Source organism: Pelodiscus sinensis, chromosome 21 (assembly GCF_052426305.1).
Source record: "Pelodiscus sinensis isolate ZL-2025 chromosome 21, ASM5242630v1, whole genome shotgun sequence".
In the NCBI taxonomy this organism is placed as follows: Eukaryota; Metazoa; Chordata; order Testudines; family Trionychidae; genus Pelodiscus; species Pelodiscus sinensis.
Genome location: NC_143072.1, coordinates 25,321,868 through 25,345,636, shown reverse-complemented (window position 1 = coordinate 25,345,636; position 23,769 = coordinate 25,321,868). Strand labels below are relative to the sequence as shown.

Genomic DNA, 23,769 nt, shown 5'->3' with positions numbered 1-23,769 from the left:
CAGACGCTGCTGAAACTGACCGCCAGTTCCGACTTACATACAGAATCAACTTAAGAACCCCAAGCTCCCCAAGTCAGCTGCTGCTGAAAACCGATCAGCAGCTGATTCCAGGAAGCCCAGGGCAGAGCAACTCTGCCCCGGGCTTCCTGTAGTCAGCGCTGGTCAGTTTCAGCAGCAGCTGACTTGGGGACGCCTGGGGCAGAGCAGCTGGGGTGCTGCCGGGTTGGTCCAGTAGCGCCCAGAGCGGCACTGCGGGACCAACCGGCAGCGCCCCAGCTGCTCTGCCACAGGCGACCGGAGAAAAGCCTAGTCTGCTGCTGGGGGGCGGCATACTAGCTGCGCCCCCCCCCCCCCAGCAGACCAGGAAGACGCGGGCGGTGGACCAAGAGGCTTCCCCCGAGGCTTTGCAAAGCCGCAGAGGGGCTCGGGCAGCGGAGCAGCCCAGGCGCGCCTGGGCTGCCCCCCTGCCGGCTTCCCCTGAGGCTTTGCAAAGCCGCGGAGGGGCTCCGCGGCTTTGATCCGCGTCTTCCTGGTCTGCAGACCAGGCAGACGCAGAGCAGCTTTTCTCGCCGGGAGTACACGGGTGGCGGGACCGCGAGGTCCCACAGTCCGTGTTCATAACCGCGGATCCGACGTGAGTCGGATCCGCGTAAGTCGGGGACTGCCTGTACTCAGTATTGATTGATAGTGCAATTATAGCCGATTTTCCCCAGAGTCCCATTTAGAAGAACTCTAAAATGTATCGACCACTGAAATGTTGGAACAAAATGGACTCAGTCCATGGTTTCATTTCCTGACTGGTGAAAATTTCATACAGCTGCATAAGGAACATCAGTTCAAGTCTATAAACTTGCATTCCTACATATCCACTCTCGCTTAAGTCAAGTATCTAAACTGCTCCTGGTTAGGTAGGTACTGCAATTAAAAATGTAGCTTCTTTCACTGAGCTTGCTTCATCCCCTGCTCTTCTGCCTTCTGAGGTGACTCTCCAAAGGACACAGCACTCCCCAAACACTTTAAAATGTCTCCTTGACTCAAGATGGAATCCTTTCAGGTCTCATAGGCCAGAGAGGAGCTTCCCAAGGCGGGGCAGGAAGGTGCTGAGAGAGCCAGGAAGTCTGGAGAGACCCCATGTTTCTATACATCTGGTAATCTCTTTGGCAAGGCTATTTGCATGTGCAGTTGCCTCCCTTGTATGTACAAATGGGAGATGTCAGACATCCATATTTTAAATGCCCATTATATGCATGCAAACATCCATATTAATGTTATTCTGAAACCATGGGACTTATGAATAATATTTATTGTTTTACCTCATACTTAAATGTTCGCCGATGCTTTAAAAATGTCAGGTGTATTCAGCACAGTGAAAGTTGTGGAATAAAGAGATAATATTCTCCTCGGATGAAATCAGCTCGCGGGTGCTCGCTGTATGTGTTGAAATCCTGATGGAAATGATGACTGCACATAGTTAAAAATAGGAGTTGCTCAGTTGCTATTAGTAGCTGGGAGATTAGAGCCAAAAAAATTGATTGTTCCAGAATCCACAACAGAGAAGTCAAGATGCTATAAGGAGGGGAATTATTGTTTGCTTTGCCTTAATAGGGCAGCAAAAGAGAGCCTAGAAAACTTTCACACCAGCATGCCCTTGAAATAGAACATCCGTAACACCTGAAAGGTGTCATTAGCACTGAATGTAATTAGGTCCTGAATTGATTGCCTCCCAGGAGGAAATTAACAAGAACATTTCCCCAGAACAATGCACAAAGCAAATTGTGAGACTGCAAAAGCTGAGTCCTTCTCATCATGACTCTTTACAGGCTTAGTCAGGGGAGGCCTCATTTTGGATTGTCTGGTAGAGCTGCTGCCAATGACCGCAAGAGTCTTAATATAGAGATTCTTCTATGATCAAATACAGAAGTTCCTTCCCCACTCTCACCCCCATCCTTCCGAGGAAGTGGGTCTGGCCCACGAAAGCTCATCATCTAATAAACCATCTTGTTAAGTCTTTAAAGTGCTACATTGTCCTGCATTTTGCTTCAGCTACCCCAGACTAACACGGCTACATTTCTATCCCCATCCTTCCCTGAGAGGAGGCCCTCTACTGATCTGTCTCCTGTAGTTTCTGGTCACCTCTTTGGCAAACACAACACAAACTGCCTGCGCAAGAGTCACTGCAGGAAGCTGAAGAGCCATCTGTGATTTCCTTCTCTAAGAGGGTATGTCTACACTAGCCCCCTAGTTCGAACTAGAGTGGCTAATGTAGGCATTCGAACTGCAAATGAAGCCCGGGATTTAAATATCCCGGGCTTCATTTGCATGTTCCCGGGCGGGCGCCATTTTTAAATCCCCTTATTTGGAACTGACTGCCCGTGGCTACACACGGCAGTCAGAAATTAATCCAAACTAAGTCTTTAGTTTGGATTAACTGTTATACCTCATTGCAGGAGGAGTAACAGTTAATCCGAACTAAGGACTTAGTTCGGATTAACTTCTGACTGCCGAGTGTAGCCACGGGCAGTCAGTTCGAACTAAAGGGATTTAAAAATGGTGCCCGCCCGGGACCATGCAAATGAAGCCCGGGATATTTAAATCCCAGGCTTCATTTGCAAGTTCGAATGCCTACATTGGCCACCCTAGTTCGAACTAGAGGGCTAGTGTAGACATACTCAGAGTGATTGACAGAACTAACAAGACCCAAAATGGTGGTGCTGCTGCTAGTGCGAATTAGGAATGGATGATGAAAAATCCAGGATACAGATCTACCAAAGAGTCAAGCCAGCCATTTAGCTGGCCACAAACCACCAACTGAGGGAAATTGACAAAATGTGCTTGCTGGCACATCCATAAAGAGAAATTAATTTCTGTTCTCAAATCCTGGCAGGATTTGCTTTCCTCATAGGCACGTCTATGAGGAAATCTGGACTGAATTCAGATCCTTTTCTTTCTCTTGCGGAGAAGTTGACTGTTACCTTTTTACTGTGTCTCTTTTATGGTAATACAATGGAACAATCATTTCATCACCGTAGCAACATCAAGTGCACTGTGGAAGGCAGATTTGATCAGTTAAAGATACAGTGTGGTTGACTTGTGCTACTGAGGGATTATCAAAAATAAATAAATAGTGGGAGGAGAGTTTGTATGTGTCTCAGGATTCTGTTTTGAATATAATATTTATTAGCATGATGATGGTTCATTATGAAGATGCTGGTTTGACAGTCTGACTCAGAGTCTTCTGTTTATCATCAGGACAGATACAGGGCAAGAATTAGCAGCAATTCAAACACCGAGGCTGTGTCTACACTGGCGCGATCTTGCGCCAAAGCGGCCGCTTTTGTGCAAAAACTTGCTGCCTATCTACCCTGGCCATGTGTTCTTGCACAAGTAAACTGACGTTCTACTGTATAAAATCAGGGCTCCTTGCGCAAGAGCTATGATGCTCCCGCTCAGGAATAAGCCCTCTTGCGCAACTATTCTTGCGCAAGAGGCCAATATAGACAGGCAACATGAATTTCTTTCGCAAGAAAGCCCTATGGTTAAAATGGCCATCAGAGCTTTCTTGCTCAAGAGAGCGTCTACACTGCTCTTGCGCAAAAGCACATGCCAGTGTAGACACTCTCTTCTGGAAGAGTTTTTGCACAAGAACTCTACAGAAAAAGAGTTCTTGTGCAAGAAGCTGCCAGTGTAGACGTAGCCCCACAGATTATCCGTGCATTATGCTCAGGTGTATCCCCTGAGCTAAAGGCCTCTTCTTAGGATCAGAGGAGAGGTTGGTCTTTATGGTCAATTCAGTCTTTGTCCCCTCTGAGGCTAACAAGAATGCAGTTCATATCATATAGACACCTGTCTGCTAGGTACTGAACTGAATATCTGGTTACTAGCTCATCTAAAATAGGCCAGCCACTGAGAGCCACTGGGTCACTACTGACCAGTTATGGATCCCAGTTGCTATGTCATCTACTTTTGTGACAACCAGTACTGCAGTATCCAACTGCTGACATGAAGAAAAACTCCTTAACTCCTAGCTGTCTTTGGTTTGCAGGAAAAAGGAAGACAGAATGGAAAGAATTTTTTAAAATATTTTCTGCATTAAGTTGTCTGTCTGTCTGACCTGGAACTTGACCCTAAAGGGGTTTGTCTTGTGAACGTATTTTGTTGGGTCATCACGATTCATGCCTTTCATAGGAAGTCCAAAACACATGCCCTAAGGCTTTGTTTGCGTGAGATGTGGAGAATATGGGGAAGGACTCTAGTCCAGTGCAAAACATCATTTTCTCTCGGAGGATTGTCTTAATATTATTGAGTTTTCTGGGCAAAGCCGATCTTACAGCTTTTAGTTTAAGTTTTAGCCATGGATGCTAAAATTAAGGACAACTGCATCTTCTTCAGTGGCTGCATTTAGACCCTTGGTGAAATCTGAGAGTTACAGTTAACTTGCATAACATGGAGCAAATTGCACCTTTCCCTGTACTTTTTAATATTGGGTAGGCAACACTATGGAGATTGCAACATTCAAGCAGAATTCAGCATCCCTTGTATATACTTCATGTGTTGCAAATTTGTTTTAAAGGTGTGGATTGCTACAGGCCCCTTTATGGACTTCTGAAGGCCAAGCTTTGGCTATGCTTGAATGTCTGCCTGTGTGATGAGAGAGGGGGGAGAATTTGGTATATCCCTTTCAGCCCTTTAAACTGGTGCCAGGTACCTCTTTGGATTCCAGATGCTTTAAAAACATTCATATCGGCTTTCCTTTCTGATATTCTGCAGATTGACTCCTCCCCTGGAAAGAAAATGAAGAGTGCTGCCAGACCTTGGAATGCAATGGCAAAGCCAGGGAACCATGGGATTGACCGAGGAAAACCTATCCCCGCTGCTTCCTCGGGCATGAAGACCTCCAAATCCTCCACTTCCCTTGCTTTTGAATCTCGGCTCAGCAAGGTACTAACCAGTAAGCAGTGTGCAAGCATCCCAAGTTGATTCCAAGCTATCACTCCAGCGAAAGTGGAGCGTGTTACCAAGTGTTCAGTGCTTTGAGACTGGGGAAGGGGTGTGTGTGTCTGGAGCAGACTCTCGTGTGTGCATATTACACCACAGTGTCTGTGTGTGTTGGATAGTCATTCTGGATTTGTCTGAGTGTGGGGCTTGGTTTGTGTTTGCAAGAGTGTGAGCATTCCTGTGGTGGGGACAAAGGGAGGAATTTGACACTAGACTATGTGTGCGAGGGGGGTGGCTTGGATTACACAGTGGTATGTATCTTTAGGGTGTCCTACCATATTCATGGTACATTTTGGTTAATTTCACAATCATTGGATTTTAAGAATCATAAAATTTCATGACTTCATCTTTTTAATTCTGAAATTGTAATTTTAGGGGTCCTGACTCAAAAAGGAGTTGGGTGGGATCACAAGGTTATGGAAGCAGGGTTGCAGTCAGTATTCCCTGTAAGATGAGCACTTGAGCAGCCATCTGGGAGAGAGTAAAATGCTGCTCAGCTGCTCAGCAAAGTGCCTATAGTGCTCACAGCTGGCAGCCTGGGTTTCTGTTGGTGTTAACATCCACACATGCCTTAGTTCACAGAACTACATTTATTCCGCACAAAGAAGGAAAAAATTAGAGGTAACACTGGTTGCAGTACTGCTACTCTTACTTCTGGGCTGCTGCTGGCATTGCTGCTGCCTTCAAGAGCTAGGCAGCTGAAGAGCGGCAGCTGCTGGCTGGGAGCTGAGCTCTGAAGGCAGAGCTGCCACCACGAGCGGCAGCGTAGAAGTAAGGAGAGTGTGGTATGCTATTGCCACCTTTACTTCTTTTCCCAAAGAGAGATTTGATAAAGGTCAGGAGATAATCTTGTGTCCTTTAATCTGTTCCCCTTCCAGAAAGGTAAGGTACACAGCAGAATATCGTTTGTACATTTTTGATGCTCATCTTTTTATGGATTTTCAATAAGACCAGAAATGCACAAGAAAATACAGTTAGTCCTCATTTAACACTATAGATACGTTTCAGAAAATGATCGTGCTAAGTGAAAACGTGTTACGCCGGGTCAATTTTCCCATTGAAAATAATGGAAAAGGTGGGGATTGCGTTTCAAGTGGTGGTGTCTGTTAGGACCGGGACATAAGGTTGGGGGAGAAAGGGGACTGGGTTATGGCAGGGATGGGAGGTGTTTGGCTCTAGGGAAGGGAAGGGGAGGAGAGTGGAAGGGGATTGGGTTGGGAGTATGCCCCTGTGACAGGTCTGCTGGGACCTGCACTGCGTCCGGTGAGGGGGGGTCACTGGGGAATGGTGCAGCAAGCGGCAAACCCTCCGCTGCTTTGCAGGGAGGTGGGGGAAGCCCCGCACAGCCGCACGTGACGGGTCGGCTGGGGAAACCCAGCTGCCGGCCTGCAAGTGGGAGTGGAGGCGAGGGGGCAAGGCGTCCGACGAGGGGGAGTCAGGGGGAACGGCGCAGCGAGTGGCGAACCCTCCGCTGCTTTGCAGGGAGGCACAGCCGCCGGCAATGGGCTGGCTGGGGAAATCGTGTTATTCCGGGGATGGTCATGTAATTCAAAAAACGTTCCCTAAAAAAACCAATTGTGCTATCGCGAAAACATGTTAAGCGGGCACGTGTTAAGTGATGAATTACTGTCATGTTTCATTTTATTGCTAATCCCAAACTGGGCATGGTGCTGCATCTGTGATCTGACAGCCCCTGAACAAAGAGAGCAAGATGGTCCAAGTTCAGAAAAAAGAATAGGATCTGGGAGCATAGACTATGACTTTGCTTGCAACAGTGAAGGCCGATTTAACCATACGGAACATTCTATAATGCAGGGATCTCTAACTCCCGGCCTGTGGGCCAGTCCCTTCTGGAGCGAGTGCGCAATCCGGCCTGGGACCCCTGCAGGCTGGGGTGAGGGTGTCTCTTACTGGCCTCAAAACCCCACCCCTTCCTGCCATCACCCTGCCCTTCCCCCCATGGCACCCCTCCCTTGAGCACATGACTTTGGAGATTCCCCCACACTCCCTGCAGGGGCAGGAGCCGTGTGGAATCCGAGTGCAGCGGCACGAGTGCACTCGCCCAACGTGCTCCGCTTCCCCCACGGCTCCTGCTGCCACGGGGTGTGTGGGTGGCACGACTGCTGCCACACAGCAGCAGGCCCCCCCGGTGACTCCCAGAGTCGCAAGCTCAGAGGACAGGGTGCCATGGTGGGGAGAGGATGGGGCAGTGGCAGAAAGGGATGGGACTTGGTGGCCGGTACCAGACACCCTCCTGCTCCCCCCAGGCCCACTGAGAGTCCTGGGCCAGACTGTGCAATCACTCCGGCTGGGAGTCTGAGATCCCTGCTATAAAGCTTGTAGTGTTCAAGTAGCCTTACAAACAGTTATTAACCTTTGCAGTCTCTAGTGCAATGGGTACATGTGTTATACCCACAACTATAAGCACCTCAGAAATGAGACACTTTCAGCCCAGGGCTCCAGCCAGTCTTTTTCATGGAAAGGTCTTTCTTCTAGGTGTGGTGCTGTGCTGGCACTTCTGAATGAGTGTTGCAGAGATGTGTGGATGCAGGAAGGCAAGGGACTGTCATGTTTAACTGCCCATCTTTTAAAGAACACAATGCTTTCTTTCTAGCTGCTGCAGTGATCTCTAAGCTGTGAGCAGCCATAGTACAGATGAAAGATGACAAAAGGGAAAAGTTAGCAAGGGGCTATGGAAAGATAGACAGGGCAGTGAGTTGTACTTGGCACCATGAGAAGTGGGGAACGTGGCCAAAGCTGCTGTAGAGAAACTGGATGGAGACTTTTCCGAAGGTCAGAAAGTTAGATTGCTCTGCCTTGCTCTCAGGAATGAATGGACTAAAGGCCCTGCCAAAATGCAAAACTTCAGATGTCTTGTTTCCTGAAAATGCCTTGGCTATCAAAGCTCACATGCTCCCAGACTCTGGGAAACCAGAAACTGAGTCAGATGAAAAGATGAAAGAAAAGAAAATTGGAGTTGAGAGAAATGTGATCTTGCTTAAAAACTTTACAATTCAGGAATCCACTAATCCGGGAGTGTGTTTGCACTATAAGCTCTTTTCTCATCTCTTTTCTATCCACCATCATCTCACTCTAGTTTAGAGAGAGCTACTACACAGCCTCGGTCTAAGATTCTTAAAAGATTCTCTCTCTTGAAGGTTACTCATTAGTTAATCTGAGCTGTGGAAGTGCACGAAAAGAGAAACACATCTGGCAAGGATTCTGAAAAGGACTCCTCCTTACTCTGGTTTAGGCCAACAGCCTTTCAATGGTTTTCTTGTGAAGCATATGTTTTTGGTCTTTCAGATTTGCATGAATTTCCTGAATACGCCTCTAGAGTGAACTTGGTTTACCAGCAAAAACAAAACAAAACAAAACAAAAAAGTGCTTTTTCAGGGGCAATAAAGTCTCCTGAGTAAACTCTGGTGTTAGCAGCTAATGTTGGATTTTGGAATATCAACATACATAGTGATGAGCTGGCTAGTGGAAATTCAACCAATGAAAGCTGCATTCAAATATATGCTTGAATATTCCCTGTGAGTTTGTGTCTCGTGCTCTGTAGTAAGTCTGGTTGGCACCTTGCCATGTGGCTGGAGGTCTTGGTTCAAATGTCACACCAGGGTTTTGACACTGCAGTGCAGTACTGGAAGAAGAGAGGCAGCATTGTTACCAATGCCAATCTTTGACACTTCAGAGCAAGATCTTTGTCTTCAACTTTTGGTGGGTTGTCCAGTTGGAAGTCCTGTGGATATAAATTTGCTGTCCTCCTTAGCATTGCTTCTCTCAGAAAAATGTTCAGCTATTACTGAGCATAATTTGTTTACAAAGTCACTGTATTAGCAGAGCCTTATTCAGAGGTATGTTTAATACTTTTGGGGACTTCGAGTTGTAAAACTTAATTCTCATGTGGTTTTTGAATGCCTGAGCAAATATGATGCAGCAGCTCCACAGATATCATTGGATTTCAGGCATGTAACTAGATCATTTGTCCTGAAATTACAAACCCATCCCACATCCTGCATGCTCCAAGTGCTTTCTTGAATGTCTGGGAGGGGACAAATTTGCAGTCCTAACTAGACACATTCCCTGGGGAGCAGCTGCCTTTAGTTCAGTTGAGTGGGTCCTGAATTGCCTGAGTGTCTTGGGTACCAATTCTCTTCTTCTGCCTCTAAATAGAAGGTCCCCCTTCATGTACACTTAGCTATGCATTTTACAGGGGCACCGAGACTTTCAGTTCCTGTGCACCAAGCACACTTCTATTTAAATAACTGCTTAGAACACACCGTGTCTTCCTCCGAGGTTGTGAAGCACATCATGGCGATGTATCCATTGTAATCTGGAACTTTCTGAAGCTTCTTTTTCTAAACCTGAGAGCTGATGCCTTTCTGTGCTGTGGCTGATTCCCAGGTAACCCTCTCCTCGATGCACACTTCTGTTTTCACACTGATAATCAAGTCCTGCACCTCCCCAACTCTCCTGGGTTAGCTTTCGTCACTGCTGTTCAATAAATGAAACTCCTGAAGGTCTAAACTGCTGACATGATGCAGACATTTCCCTTTGATAACTCTGCTCTTTCCTTTTGATAAAGCATCCTGCACACCTAACCACACCAGCCTTCCCACCAAAGGCTTGTTCACCTGCACAGCTGCTAATGTCATATATGCCATCATGTGCCAGCAATGCCCGTCTGCCATGTACACTGGCCAAACCAGACTGTCTCTATGCAACAGAATAAATAAACACATATCAGACATCAAGAATAGTAACATACAAAACTCAGTGGGAGAACATTTAATCTCCCCGGACACACAGTTACAGACTTTAAAGTTGCCATCCTCAAGAAAAAATACTTTGGAAACAGGCCGCAATGTGAAACTGCTGAGCTGGAATTCATGTGCAAATTTGACACTATCAAAATGGGTCTGACTAGGGGCTGAGAATGGCTCTCTCATTATAAGAAGTCATTTTCCACTTCAGGCATTCTCATCTTCTTAGCCACATCCGCCCTCAGGCCCATATGCAGGGGGTGTGCTAAGGGTGTGAACTCACCCCCCCCATTGTCCCTCATGGTTCCAGTTCTGGCCTGGTTGGGGTGGTGCATTGCCCCGCCCTCCCCCATGCTCTGGCTGGCTGGGAGAAGGATGGGGCTCTTTCCTCCCTTCCCCAGGAGCAAGGCCAGGGGCTGGGCCCTGTGCACCCCCTGCCTTCTTTTGCCAGCTCTGTCTGCAGCCCCTGGCATGCTCCCCAACACAGAGGCCTGGCAGCCCACAGCGTCTCAAGCTGGACCCAAGCGGCAGCCTCCCCCTCTGCTGACTGTGAGCCGCAGGGGCCAATCAGAGCCTAGAGAGAAAGGCACCTGCTGCTAATGCCAGGCTGACACTGGAGGGAAGGGCCCCAGCCCTCTGGGAGATGTAGTCCTGCCCACATCCCTCCACACCACCCAACACGGGAAGGGAAGCAGGGGAGGCAAAAAAGGGACTACAGCTCCCAGCATGCCATGTGGCTCTCCTGTGGTGCATATGAGAAGCCAGTCCTGTGGGTGGGGTGGGAGCAGAGTACGGACCAGGTCTGCCCACAGATGCAGCAGGGAGCCTCAGGCAGACTCTTTTCCTGTTCTGCCCACTGCATGATGCTGAGAAAAGCTGCTGCAGGGCTTTGGTTAACAGTTGTGAGCCTTCACATGCTGCTCCCACCCCCAGCTCAATCCCATTGGCCAGTTTCTGGCCAATAGGAGCTACCTGTTGTCAACAGATAGCTTGCAAAGCCCCCTCCCCTGCCCTCTCCTCAGGCTCTTAGCTGTTCAAAAACCACATGGCCCCTGTAGCCAGTGCGGGGGCAGGGAGGTCTGCTTTAGAAGGCTGTCGGCTAGGAGTCAAGCAGGTAATTCTCCCAGTCAGAGCCTACTTCTGGCAGCCCAACCCTCTGCCACCTTCCCCCACATAACCCAAACCCTCTGCCTCCCATCCCCATAGCCTGCACCACAAACCCATGCCCCCGGTCGCAACCCAAACCCTCTGTCTCTTTTCCTGCACCCATATTCCCACCCAGATCCTGCACCCCAGTCTCCTGCCCCAAGTCACAACCCAAACCCCAGTACCCCCTCCTGCACCCTAGGTCCATGCTCACAACCTAGTTCACAACCCAGATCCCTGCACCCTAGTCCAGGTCACAACTGCCTCCTTCACCCAAACTCCCTCCCTGACTCCACAGCCTCTCCTGCACCCCAGTCCTTTACCCAAAGCTCCCTCTGCACCCAACCTCCATTCCAGACCCTGCACTTCCTCCATTCATATGGAAGAATGCGGCCCTTGACCACTTTCCAAATTCTTGGAATGGCCCCCCATCAAAAATTATCACCCACCCCAGGTAGGGGTTGACTCTGCCCACAGCAAAAGTGGGAGGCCTCTGAGACCTTCATTCCAGTCAAGGTCTCATAGCGAGGGGAGTGGGGGCTGCTGCTCTGCTTAGTTCCCTCCTAACTGCAGCAATAGCGTGAGAGCCCCTTGTCCGCAAGGCAGACAGGCTGTGCCCTAGGACAGGCAGTGGGACTGGCTGGGGGCCACTAGCTGTAGCAGAAAGGGCCCAAGAGTGTAGATTCTACCCCCCCCCTCCACACAGCAGAGGTGAGTGCCCAAGGCCTTGCCCTCTGCTGCTTGGATATATAGGAATTGCTGCAGGAGGGGCTGCTGCTGCTCTAGCAAGTGCTGTTGCTCAGCCACAGCTTGGTACGGGCAGCCTCTACCCATCCCCCCACTTCTGAGGGGCGATTCCCCCTTCAGTGCTGTCACCGCAGCCCCACATTCTAGTCCCATAGACAGTGAGGGGACCGCCTTTGGGTGGTGTCCGGTTCTGCTGCAGCTTGCTCAGAGGAGGGCAAGAGGTATGAGCAGATTTGGAAACGCCACTTCAGCTGCTACGCTTCACAGAGCCGTCTCAGGCCTCGCCCTCAGAGGAAACCTGCACAACAGCTGCCAAAAGACAAGCCTGGAACTTGCATTCAGACCTTGGCTAGAGGCTACAGAAGATGAGCTGAACAGACACACTGGATGTCTGATTCCTACAACAATCTGCGACCCCCTTAACTAGCCCACGATGGGGGAGTTGTTAAGGGGCTGCCGCACCTTCAGTGTCCTTTGAAAAATCTAACAACTAGTTCTGCTAAGCCATCTGTTCCGTTTTCTGTGTGACAGTGGCACTGACGCGGAGCCTGTTCAAACTGGGAGAAGACGCTGTGCGGCTTGCAGACTTGTCTCTCTCCCCAGCTCAGATTGGTCCAGTACAATTGATTCAAGACCGTGCCTCATCCAGCTTGTTTCTGTGAGGTAACTGCAAGTCCCACGTCCCCTTCTTCCCCAGGCTGGTGGAAGCCCCTCCGCCACCAGCAGGGGAGCAGTCATGGTTCTCCAGAGCACAACCAGGTTAAAGCTGGAGGACAGTTTCTGAATGTGACTTCGAATACAGGCAGATTTCCAATTAGCAATTTGAATTGATGAATCAGGCCTGTATGCAGGGTGGGGGAAGAAAGGTGTGAGTGCACCCCCTTATTATCCCCAAAGTAAGCATGCTCTGGGCAGCCAGGGGAAGGCAGGAGCTGCGCGCTGCCTGAGCCTCCCTCTCCCATGCTCCCACTAACCAGAGGAAAGACTGGGACTGATTTCCACAGCCCCCCTCCTGGGGGAAATCAGCCCCAGCCATCCCTGAGCTGGCTGGAGCATGGGGAGGAAGGCGTGGGCAACAGGCAGCTCCTGCCTTCCTCCAGCTGGCTGGAGCATGCTTATTTGGGGGACCATGGGGGAGGGTGCCCTCTCACCCTTCCAGTCCACATTTACAAAAAAAGACCCTCCCCCAGAAATTCCTGCGAATGGGCCTGATCCTGATTGAATTAGCTCTGATGTAACACTCCCATCTCTATATTCCTACTATCTGTTTCTTTTTCTTCCACTTCATGCATCTGATGAATTGAACTGCGGCTCACAAAAGCTTATGCCATAATAAAATTGTGAGTCCTTAAGGCACCACTGGATTCCTTGTGGTCCTCCACTAAATACTTTTGGCTCAGTCCCTAGTGGCCACGTTGCTCATATCACAAAGCAGAGTTTATGATGCTGCTAAATTTGTCAGTTCTTGTTTGGCAGAGAGATGGGAATGAGCAGACAGCCTCTCCATTGGAAATACCTGGTTCTGCCAGGTCAAGACTGAAGTTGCTGCTGGAGCACAATGGGAAGCCATGTAAAACGGCCTCAGCTGAAACAGAAATAGAGAGCTGCAGATCCTGCCAAGGCCTGGAACCTTTTGTGCATAGGGATGCACTGAGATGCCAGTTATTTTATACTGTTCCTTGCCTGCTGTGCTTTGTTCCTCAGTTTCCTCAGCTGCTGGTTTCTTTATGTTCAGAAGCCTAGGTGCTTGACTCCAGCCGGGACATGAGAATAAGTCTCTAGTGCACTAATTGATGAGCTGGTGCTGCTCAGTGGGACAGTGGGGATTTTTCACCCCACCCCCACCATAGAATGCATCACTGAATCTGCATTGCCTCTTGGCCCACTTCACTAAAAGGTAGGAATGAATACAAACATGCTTCCCCCACCACTGCAGGCTGTTGAATTTGGTACCAATAATCCCACCTAGTAGATAAAACTTCGAGTTCATGTGTGAATGCACTGGGCCTACTGTCCCAGGGACTTGGGGAGGAGCCATTGATGTTCGTTAGGCTTGGTATCTGAGTGAAATTTCATCAGTCCCATTTCTTTCTCAGCCTGTAGTATGCTGTCCTGGGCCTTTCTTGGCCCCAAGGAAAAAAGTCCTTGCATTGAAGAGATCTCCTGGGGAATATCAGATATAGACATAGAACACTACAACTGAAAGGGACTTTGAGAGGTCATTGAGTCCCCACCGCTGCCTCACTGCAGGACCAAGCACCATCTAGACGATCCCTGATAGATGTCTATCTAACCTGCTCTTAAACATCTCCAGTGATGGAGATTCCACAACCTCCCTAGGCAACATGTTTCAGTGTTTAACCACCCTGACAGGAAGTTTTTCCTAATGTCCAACCTAAACCTCCCTTGCTGCAATTTAAGCCTATTGCTTCTTGTCCTATCCTCAGAGGCCAAGGAGAACAATTTGTCTCCCTCCTCCTTGTAACACCCTTTTAAATACTTGAAAACCACTAATATGTCCCCTCTCAGGCTTCTCTTTTCCAAACTAAACAAGCCCAATTCTGTCAGTCTTCCCTCATAGCTCATGTTCTCTAGACCTTTAATCATTTTTGTTGCTTTTCTCTGCACCCTCTCTAATTTCTCCACATCTTTCTTGAATATGTGGTACCAAGGTGAGAAATTCCCTCTAATATGTGGGAGAAGGATATTTTCCTCTTCTGAATGTTCAGGAATGACTCCAGATTACTGATTCCAAAGCAGTATTTCAATGGGTTTCCTTTTCCTGAAATACTCTTCTCCAAGTGTGTAAGCACTCTTCTTACAACTGAGATGATTTTACAGATATACATCTCCTGGGCGTACTGCATCTTTCATTCTTCTGGTTGCTCACAGGATCTCTCTCTTTCTTGCAGCTGAAAAGAGCTAGCAGTGATGACATGCTAACAAAGCCGGGAGTGACAGCAGCCTCCAGACTGAAGAAGACCATTACAACAGGAGCAATTTCTGAGCTTGCTGAGAATCGACTGAAGTCCAGCACAGGTAGGAGTAAACTGGATGGCAGATCAATTTATCTGGCCTTTTGGGATCACTAAGTCCTTCAGTTTACCAGGTTCTCAGTTGGAGCTCTCATATCTATTGTCATCTCAGTAGGGCAGTAAGACTTTTCCCACGGAAATATTAATGTTGGGAGTGACACAGTCAGGAATGTGCCTCATAGACATACCTTTGAATGTAGCATACCCGCCTTAAAGTCAGTAATCCACAACTGTGTTGGAGGGGAGCAAAGCTATCAGTTTTCCCACATTTGATCAAGGCAGACGTTTTGCCTGTTCTGCCAGTGACCATATGTTATCAGGACAAACCATGGTGAAGTACTACTCTTGGAGAAAGCGGCAAGTTTTCCCACATTTGACAGTAAACAAAATGTTGCCATTTTCACAGGATGATAAAAATCAACTTTACCTTTTGCGGAAAAAAAGGGGAAACAAGCCCTCTTGGGTAAACTGTAAAATTATGAAAATTATGCTGCTTTTTCCCAACCCTCGTGTGCTTTTCCTGCTGGATCAGCAGTACCCCGATTATGATTTTAATTTGATATGTGAGCTATTTTATTGAATTTATTTTCCATCCATATACTTATCATAACTGGTAACTTAACAGGGGCATAACAGTTCTTAAAATACTGGTGAATCCCATTAAATATGTTGCTGGAGTGTTTAGCATACACAATATTGTCGTCACATCCAGATTTGTATTTAGGATTCATTGTGCCTTGTTTTTTCAATATTGATAGCAGTAAATAACAGTGTGTTATAACCTTCATTTGTACAGTTCAAGAGAGAAAATGTATTGTGTGAGTTACACAAAAGTGTTCAGGAGCATTGCAGAAATGCTAATTGAATTGTTATGCCCAAGACGTGTGTGTGTGTCATTTTCAATCCAGTTGTAATAGTCCTGGTCAATTACAAAGAAGAATCACTAGGTGGCGCTAGTAGCTAGTGCTGTGGAAAGGAGAAAACTGCCCATCATCACTGCTTCCTGAGAGGATGGTGCTATTCCTGGTGGCTGCTGAAACCCAGCAGCCTCCTGCAGAAAGAATCCTGATCATCCGGGAAGCGTATCATTGCCCCAGACCAGACGTACACAGCCTTATAGCCAGTCCAGTGCCTAAGAATGAAATAAACCAGGGGTTCTCAAACTTTTTCTGAGAGTGGATCACATCTTAATAGAAACACAGGTCTCCTCTTCCTGTTTCGATTGTGCAGAGCCACCTCCCCTCACACAGCAGAGGCAGCAAGAGGATGAGAGAAAAAAAAAGTCTCAGAGTGGGGTGGTGAGGTGCCACGTTGACCTAGTGGCCTCGTGTGGAGCTTGTCTCCAGTGCCTTTTCATGGTGAGCTCTGTGCCTTTGCTCCTTCCCATTGCTTTCAGCTCTGCATCAGTTTCGAAAGGCAGGCAGCCACGCCATCTGCATACCAAGTACTCTGTACAAACCCTTGGCTTTCCCTGATGAGCTCAGCAAACACACGCCTTTGTCTGCTCTCTGGTGGCATTTCAGAGAGAATGTAAGACCTTATTAAATTTGGCCATGACCTCACTATTTATCATGGCCTCTGCAGGGTTTGCCAGCATTCAGGCAGTGACAGAGCAGTGTTGCTAGCCAGCAAGAGATAAAAACTTTATGGAAATTTTTACTTCAACTGAGCAGTGCATAATGTAACATTGAAAAGCTATTATGGTAACCCAAACACAGATCCTATTGTTCAGTGAAGCAAAACCAAGGTACTGGACTTTAATGGATGCAATGAGGAGTAACGGTAGTTTGAATTAGGAGCTTTAATTTGAACTACCTAGCCCGTGCCGCGTGTAGCCGTAGGCAGGTAGTTTGAACTACAGGGCATTTAAAAATGGCGGCGACCGGGATCATGCAAATAAAGCCCGGGATATTTAAATCCCGGACTTCATTTGTAAGTTTGAATGACTACATTAGCCACCCTAATTCGAACTAGGGTGGCTAGTGTAGACATACCCAAAGAGACTAGCAAATTGCAGTTGCCAGGACCCTACTGAATCAGTGCCTCAGAGGGGCCTTTAGCAGTGGACAGGGCTAAGCCACAATACTAGCCTGAATACAGAATGAAGCTAGGTGAGCATATTCTGCCAGGCTGGGAAATGTAAGCAGGGTATCATGTGGCTGGCTGACAGCCTAGAATTCTTTGTGTCTCTTTTTTTTCTTTTTGGCCTCTCTGTCTGACCCAGAGACCCGTGGTTTTGACATTCAGCTTCCTCCTTGCTGTGCCTTTACCCACATTTGTGATCTGCATAGGAGCATGTATTTCTGCGCCTGCCAACAAAGGACCCAAAGCTCTGATGCTCGGGCTCACTTCCTGGATGTTTCTCCTGGGTGGGAGTTGTGATGTTGGTCTCCCCTGTCTCAGGCTTCCAGACTATCTTGTGTGTGAATGCTGGTCTCCCCTGTCTCAGGCTTCCAGACTATCTTGTGTGTGAATGCAGACACCCACCATGTAACACAGACAGTGTGTGACTTCCTTGCCTTCTGTGCAGCACACCCCACGGGCTCCTCTTCCTTTCAGGTTCCATTTCAGCCTTTCCCTGCTTGGTTTTAACCACTCTGCCTCACTGTTCCCCTTCCTACTCCCTCTGCAAGACTAGCACTGCCTGCCCTCACCCACCTCATTCAGTGTGATTAGCCCATTCTCAGTGTGAGAGCCCCGCCTTCTCCACCACTTCTGTCCTCAGGAGCAGCCTCTTCCCGTTACCCCTTCCTCCAGAGCTCAGCTGAAATTACCATTTCTTTTCTCCATGACTTCTGCCTGCTCCTTTCACTCTTCCTTTGTCCTTATCTGAGCCAGTGGTTAGGTTCCATATCTATAATGCAGCTGTATCTAAAGGACACAATGCAAACTCAGATGAACATTGTAGCGTCTCTGTAACATTATTGCTTTGCTATAATTTAAAAGAAACAAGTTACAGAAACCAAAAATGCCTAGGTTGCACACGCCCTTGAGCATAACCCTCCCGCATTTGTTTTGGTGACCTTGAGCAAGAGCGAGTGTTCCCAGTGTTGCAGATAATAAATAATTGACACCACTCCTGCCTGTCTAACACAGCCTGTGATGTATAGGTGGCCCCTTGCAGAGTTTAAGCCATGCACACCATCTTTTTTATGCTGACACACAGACTAGCCTGCCTGCCTCATTAGAAGCTAATGCAGTAAATCAGAGGCAGCTTAAAGGAAGACAGGGCCAAACCCCTCCGTCCCCCTGGAAAGCGGAGTATGAGCAAACGGAACTGGAGACAGATCCCAGGCTGGAATTCCTGCTTTGTGGTGTTTGGCGATGCAAACTCCTGGCTGTTTTGAAAGTGGATGTAAAATGAAATGACACGTACAGGGAGAGCTGCCTTGGATGTATATTCCTGTTCCATTGAGTTATGTTTTGTCGTGGGAACCCTGAAGCAGAGACGCTTGTTTAACTTAAAGGCCAGATTTGTAAAGCTCTTACAGCTGTTGTTCAGACTGTTCCTTTGTAACAAAAGGAGCTAAAAGAACAGCAAAACTGAAGGAGGATGAAGGAAGGGCTTTGGAAATGTCTCTGTACTGCTTGCATCTACCAAACTAAGTAGTAAATAAATTGGCTTCAAAGGAGTAGCTACCTAGGTATTTACCCAAACTGGTAAATCCTTGGGTCTTAGGGTTCCAGGAAGGTCAGCCTCTCCCGAAACATCAAGTTTTTAGGTTTACAAATGAAACTGAATAATAACCATATATTCTGCCCATGCCCATCTGAAGCGCTCAAAGCACTTTACATACTAAGGCTGTCTCTGCACTTACACGCTTACAGTGCCACAGCTGTGCTAATACAACTATGCCACTGTAAAAGCACGTGTGTAGCCATGTTATGTTGATGGGAGAGAACTTGCCTGTTGATATAATAAAGCCAGCTCAACAAGCAGTGGTAACATCTACAACACAGCTCTGTGCACAGGAGCGCGTATGCTGGCAAAACTTATGTTGGCTGGGGAGAGAGGTGTCACACCCAGGAGATGCAAGTTTTGCTGACGTATGTGCTAGTGTAGACACAGCCTGTCATTTACTTACCTTGAAGGAGTGTCACGTTAATCTCACTGTACAAATGGAGAAATGTAGGCACAGAAGGTGCTGTGACTTGCTCAAAGTTACACAGCAAATCAGTGGAAATCTTGACTATCAGTTCCCTGTAGCTTTCTGCAGAATCCCAATTTATAAACTTTCTGGAATCCTGTTGTACATTCTCCAAAGAGCTGTTTAGTTTCCTTTCTCTGGTTTACTCCCCTGCGGTATTTCCAGCAGCAGAAGCTATTACCTGGCTGGTTCATCAACTGAAACACTCATCTTTCTAAATGTCATCTTGTCTGTATTTCGGTCTGTGCTGAGTGAGAGAAGCCAGATGAAAGTAGGGAGTGTGACGAGGCTGGGCATGTGCAGAGCTGAGCTGAAAGCTCTTGGCGTGATGGAGAGATCTGTGTGATACTTACTGATATCAAGTTCCGTAAGCTGCAGTGTTCAGCACCAATTACCCTCCCCATGTAAATAACAGGGTAGGTTTATTTTATTTTATTTTATTTTATTTTCTGCTGGCTTATTTGTGTGTTCATGGGTGAGGCCTGAACCTATACAGAGCTATTCACCTCACCTAAAAAAGATGTCAGTTTTTCAGTATAACTCTTTGTTTCCCCACTAAGGTTTGTCTGACCAGGAACATTGAGCGTGAGGGTTGCCCTTACTAGTACAGAACAGGGGTAGCAGCATGCACTCCACACAGTGCATGCCTCCTCTGGGGTACTCAGTACTGCTGGCCGTGCCATCTGCCCCTCCCTGTTTGTGGTCAGGGTATTTAGGCAGCAGCACATTATGGCTTCCACATGAATGGGAGTGTTTGGGGAAGGGAAAAGACTTCCCAGTCCCCTCTTCTCTCCTCAGCCACCATGCAGAAGACAGCCATATTTTGACCCTATAATAAATAGATAGGAATGGTTACTGCTTAGAAGACTTTCAGGAGAACATAGGTGGCCCTCAGTAAGGGAACAGGAAATCCAAAAGACTTCATTCTCCTTTCTACGCAGCCACCAGAGACTAAAATATACTTGTATGGAAACAAACCCATCTGTCTCATCTTTACAGGCTTCAAAATTGTCTTTTTGAACCAGCCCTTTCATCTCCTGTGAGATATTACCCCAGGAGCTGGCTGGCGTCTGCGCTCCCTTTGATCCCACATTTTTGGCTATATGTTTTTATTTCTTAAAAACCAAAGAAGCAGTAATGAGCACAACCTCTCAATGAGGGCAACAGAACAAGCACATTGCTATCTATGCCTGCCTGCCAATTTGATGAACTACAATGTTCAGAGACCATATCAGCGTATAAATATATTTAAGGCCAGGGCTGGCCCAAGGAGTTTTGGCACCCTATGCAAAGTATGACTTTGGTGAGCCCTCAACTCCCACTTTCAATAAAGAGAAAACTGAGAAGTCTAGAATGGAATTTTACCTTTACTTATTTGGCATCCAAAATGAACTATGTAAAAATAAAAATAAATATTTTTATTTTTTCTACTTTTCATTAATCCTAACACAGGAGCTGATCATTTAAAGTTTGAACCATTTTGAATTGTACAGTGTTTCTGGTCAGTGCTATAAACAGTTGCATTTCAGATTGCAATTGTCTTCCTTCCGAAGTAACTGATTTTTGGGAAGCTATGAAAACCTTTGTTCCTTGCTACTGAATGAAGTCTGATTTTGAGTTGTAACCCTTTTGTACTGGGCCATCAGTTATGTTGTAAACGTTTAGAACTTTGCTTTTCATGCTTGTGCAAAATGGGCAATAAGTTGTTTGAGACAAAGCTCTGAAGCTATTTCACCTTCTATTGAGATAGTGGCCAGCCCAACAAGTCTCTCTTCCAGCATGGAAGAACAAAGGTCTGTCTTTCTCAATTTTAACTTTGCAGAGCTACGCTCCTCACTAGCAATTTCACTATTCACTTAAAACTATTGAAAAATTAAACAGAAGGCCAGAATTTCTATTGTCAGTGAACATTACTGCAATTAGAATGGAAAGGAACGGATATATTAAGCACTATTTGTTAGCATTAGCAGTCAGATGTTTGAAAATCAGGGCTTTACTTGTACTTTAACAGTAATAGTCTATCATAAATACACAATCTTAATCTTACAAATACTTGTGATTTTCCTTTTACAAACTTGATAAAACCTCTTACCAAATATTTCAAGTCCAACACAGGGCAAATTCTTCATGGGCACAGCATCTTTGGGATCATGGCTTGTAACACAGCAGTACTGCAGTTATGGGTCACTAACTGGCCCTGACTAAGTGTCAAATAACATTGACTCAACTGTGTGATTGGCCAATACTGGGCTATTGAGAATGACTGAACTGCCAGATGCCAAACTCCGGTCGTCTGAAGAAGTGGGCTGTGCCCACGAAAGCTCATCAGACCATCTACATGTTTTGTTGGTCTATAAAGTGCTACCAGACCATTTGTTGTTTTTTAAGTTTATCCTAAGAAAATTAAGAGTTTAAATTATCTTCCACATGTCCTACATCCAACTGAAAGGTCACTTGGGCAGAAGTATCAGTGACAGGATGCTACATTGGCTTCAGGGGGTAGCCAAGTTAGTCTGTACAGGATAAACTTAAAAAACAACAAAAAGTCTGGTAGCACTTTATAGACTAACAAAACATGTAGATGGTATCATGAGCTTTTGTGGCCACAGTAAATGAAGCATATTGTTAGCTACATTGTTAGCACAGTAAATGAAGATGCATAATAAATTATGTTTAAATGACCTCACTCTATTAAGAGGTAACTTGTAAGGAAGAACATCAGGCAGGGTAGTTAGGAAGATGAAGGCTTTATGCTTCCATCCCACACCACTGTCAAGGTTTTTTTTCTTTTTTCTTTTCTTTAGACACCTTTTGTTGCATAAAAAAAAATTGGGGTAGCCAGTGATGGTCAAAGTAGGGCTCACGGGCCAGGTGTAACCCACAGAGTTCTACAGTGTGGCCTGCAGCCATCTTATAATCACCGTGTTGACTGACTCAGCACGCAACAAGCACTCCATTTTGGCCTGAGCACGTACTGTTGTTTAAGAGAGAGGCTGCAATTTGATCCTTTTTGTGCAAATTTAGTGTACCACTCAGATTCCTGCCAGCTTGCCAAAGTTGCCTTCCAGTTGAGTAAATATTTGGTTAAAAAAGGGTTGTCCTTCCTAAACAGGGCCAGTGGAACTGTGGGCACCAATCATTACACCAGTGGTCCTTCCTAAGAGCTCTCTGATTCTCTCATTTCCACTGGAAGTAAAAGTGTGTCTTAATGATGCTTGTTCCGTACTGTGTTAACACCCCCATAAGAGAAAGATCTGAGGCTTGTATTCCATGAAACAAAGGCCAGTTATTGCAATGAGTGCTTAGGTTTTCATGTTTACCTGGCAGGGATTTATTAACTTGCTAAATAAATAACACTGGGACACACCTTTTTTGTAAACTGCTTTTCCTCCCAGATGTGTCTGCTTAGTGCTTTTCTGTGTTGGTAGTGCTGCTGGTCTCCAGAAGAAGTGTAGTCTGGCTCCATGAAGGTGACCTGGGCCTCTTCCCTCACTTTCCCTAGTGCTGTGAGAAAGGATATTAGGTTTAACGTGTGCTATCCCCTGGGAAACCCGGACCAGAAGGGCTCACAGAGGATTAGCATTAAGAGGAATCACACACTATTGGCTGATGATTTGTCCCATTTCCTTTGTTAACCCATCCAGGAAACTTTTTCCTTTCAAACACACGAGTACTCAAAATGGGAGGTTCCCAAAGGGCCGTGACTGTGTGCTAATGTGAAGCCGAGCTGGATGAGAACTCTTTTCTTAATGGTCAGATGCTTCAAAACAATTATTTTTAAATAAATGGCTTTAAAAACGCCTTGATAAATCTAACTGGCAATTAATTTTTCATAAAATGCTAATGGGCCCCAATTAGAGCTGAAAAAAGAAAGTGATTCTCTTTGAAAGGCAGGTTGTGGTTAAGCTTAAGGCCCTTTTCCCCACCATGTATCAAGTTTTGACAGTATCTGTTTCTTGTGATCTGTCACATCAAAGGCTGCTCTGGGTCTGCAGCTGGGTTGATGCACCTTGAATTCCATGAAGTTGCCATCTATTTTTCCCCTGTAAAAGACAGACTGGGGCATGTGAGGGGAAGGAATGACATTGGTGTGTGCTGTTACGTGACAAGACCTCACTAGAAACCAAATGACTGATCCCATTTGTGATTTCCTTGGGACAATAAATATGCTAGAAAGCTTCATCTGGAAATGCAGCTGGATTCTGCCATCTGCCATAGATGGTATTGGTAAGTCTCATACCATAGCAGTCTTTCCCGGAGAAAAGGAGGCTCTAGCTCTGGAAACGGAATACCAAGGCAGTAACAAAGAATGCCTGTGGAGCTTTCAAGGTAGAAAATCTCTAAATAATTTATTGAACATGTAGCTGCACCTATTGCTCCACTCCCTGACACGGGGCATATGCTAATATGTAGGCACATAGTCATACTGTTATATATAGCTCTGAATGCTCGCATTGACAGACACCAATGAAGACAAAGTACAATGTTTAAGGCTTAGCTGTATGTTTTCACCTCTGATTTTCTGGGCATGATTTAATCTAATTTCAAAGCCAAACATTTTAAAAGGTGGGGGGCGAGATGTTTAGGAGCCAACTTTAAGCTCTCTTTTTTGCCTCATGATCCATAAAGTAACAGTTCTTGTTTCAGTTCACACTTTTACACAGTTCATCTGCAAAAGGGAGATAAACAGAAGTTAAAGCCCACACAGAAAAAATCATTTAATTGGACTGGTGTAGAAAATGCTCTGCCTTCAACACTGACTGCAATTCATATACTGCACAGACAGCAGCTGAAATATGGCATATCCCTTTGAGTCCCCTCTTTGCCACCTTTCTCTTGTTTTTATCCTTTGTCTTAGTCTCAGTATTTGGACTCATATATTCAGCTCTGGTGTAAGCATGGAGCAAAGTTAATAGATGGCATTATTTGCAT

General features: G+C 46.5%; 1 protein-coding gene across 3 annotated transcripts in view; it reads left to right on the top strand.

Annotated features, from left to right (window-relative positions):
• Positions 1-23,769, top strand: part of SPECC1 (sperm antigen with calponin homology and coiled-coil domains 1) — a 174,298-nt gene that overhangs the window by 36,368 nt on the left and 114,161 nt on the right. For all 3 annotated transcript variants that reach the window (XM_089772143.1, XM_089772142.1, XM_089772144.1), the window contains 2 exons: positions 4,768-4,938; positions 14,567-14,693. In XM_089772143.1, coding sequence (XP_089628269.1) covers positions 4,792-4,938; positions 14,567-14,693 — 274 coding nt within the window. In that variant the 5' untranslated portion in view covers positions 4,768-4,791. The remainder of the gene's footprint in view (positions 1-4,767; positions 4,939-14,566; positions 14,694-23,769) is intronic.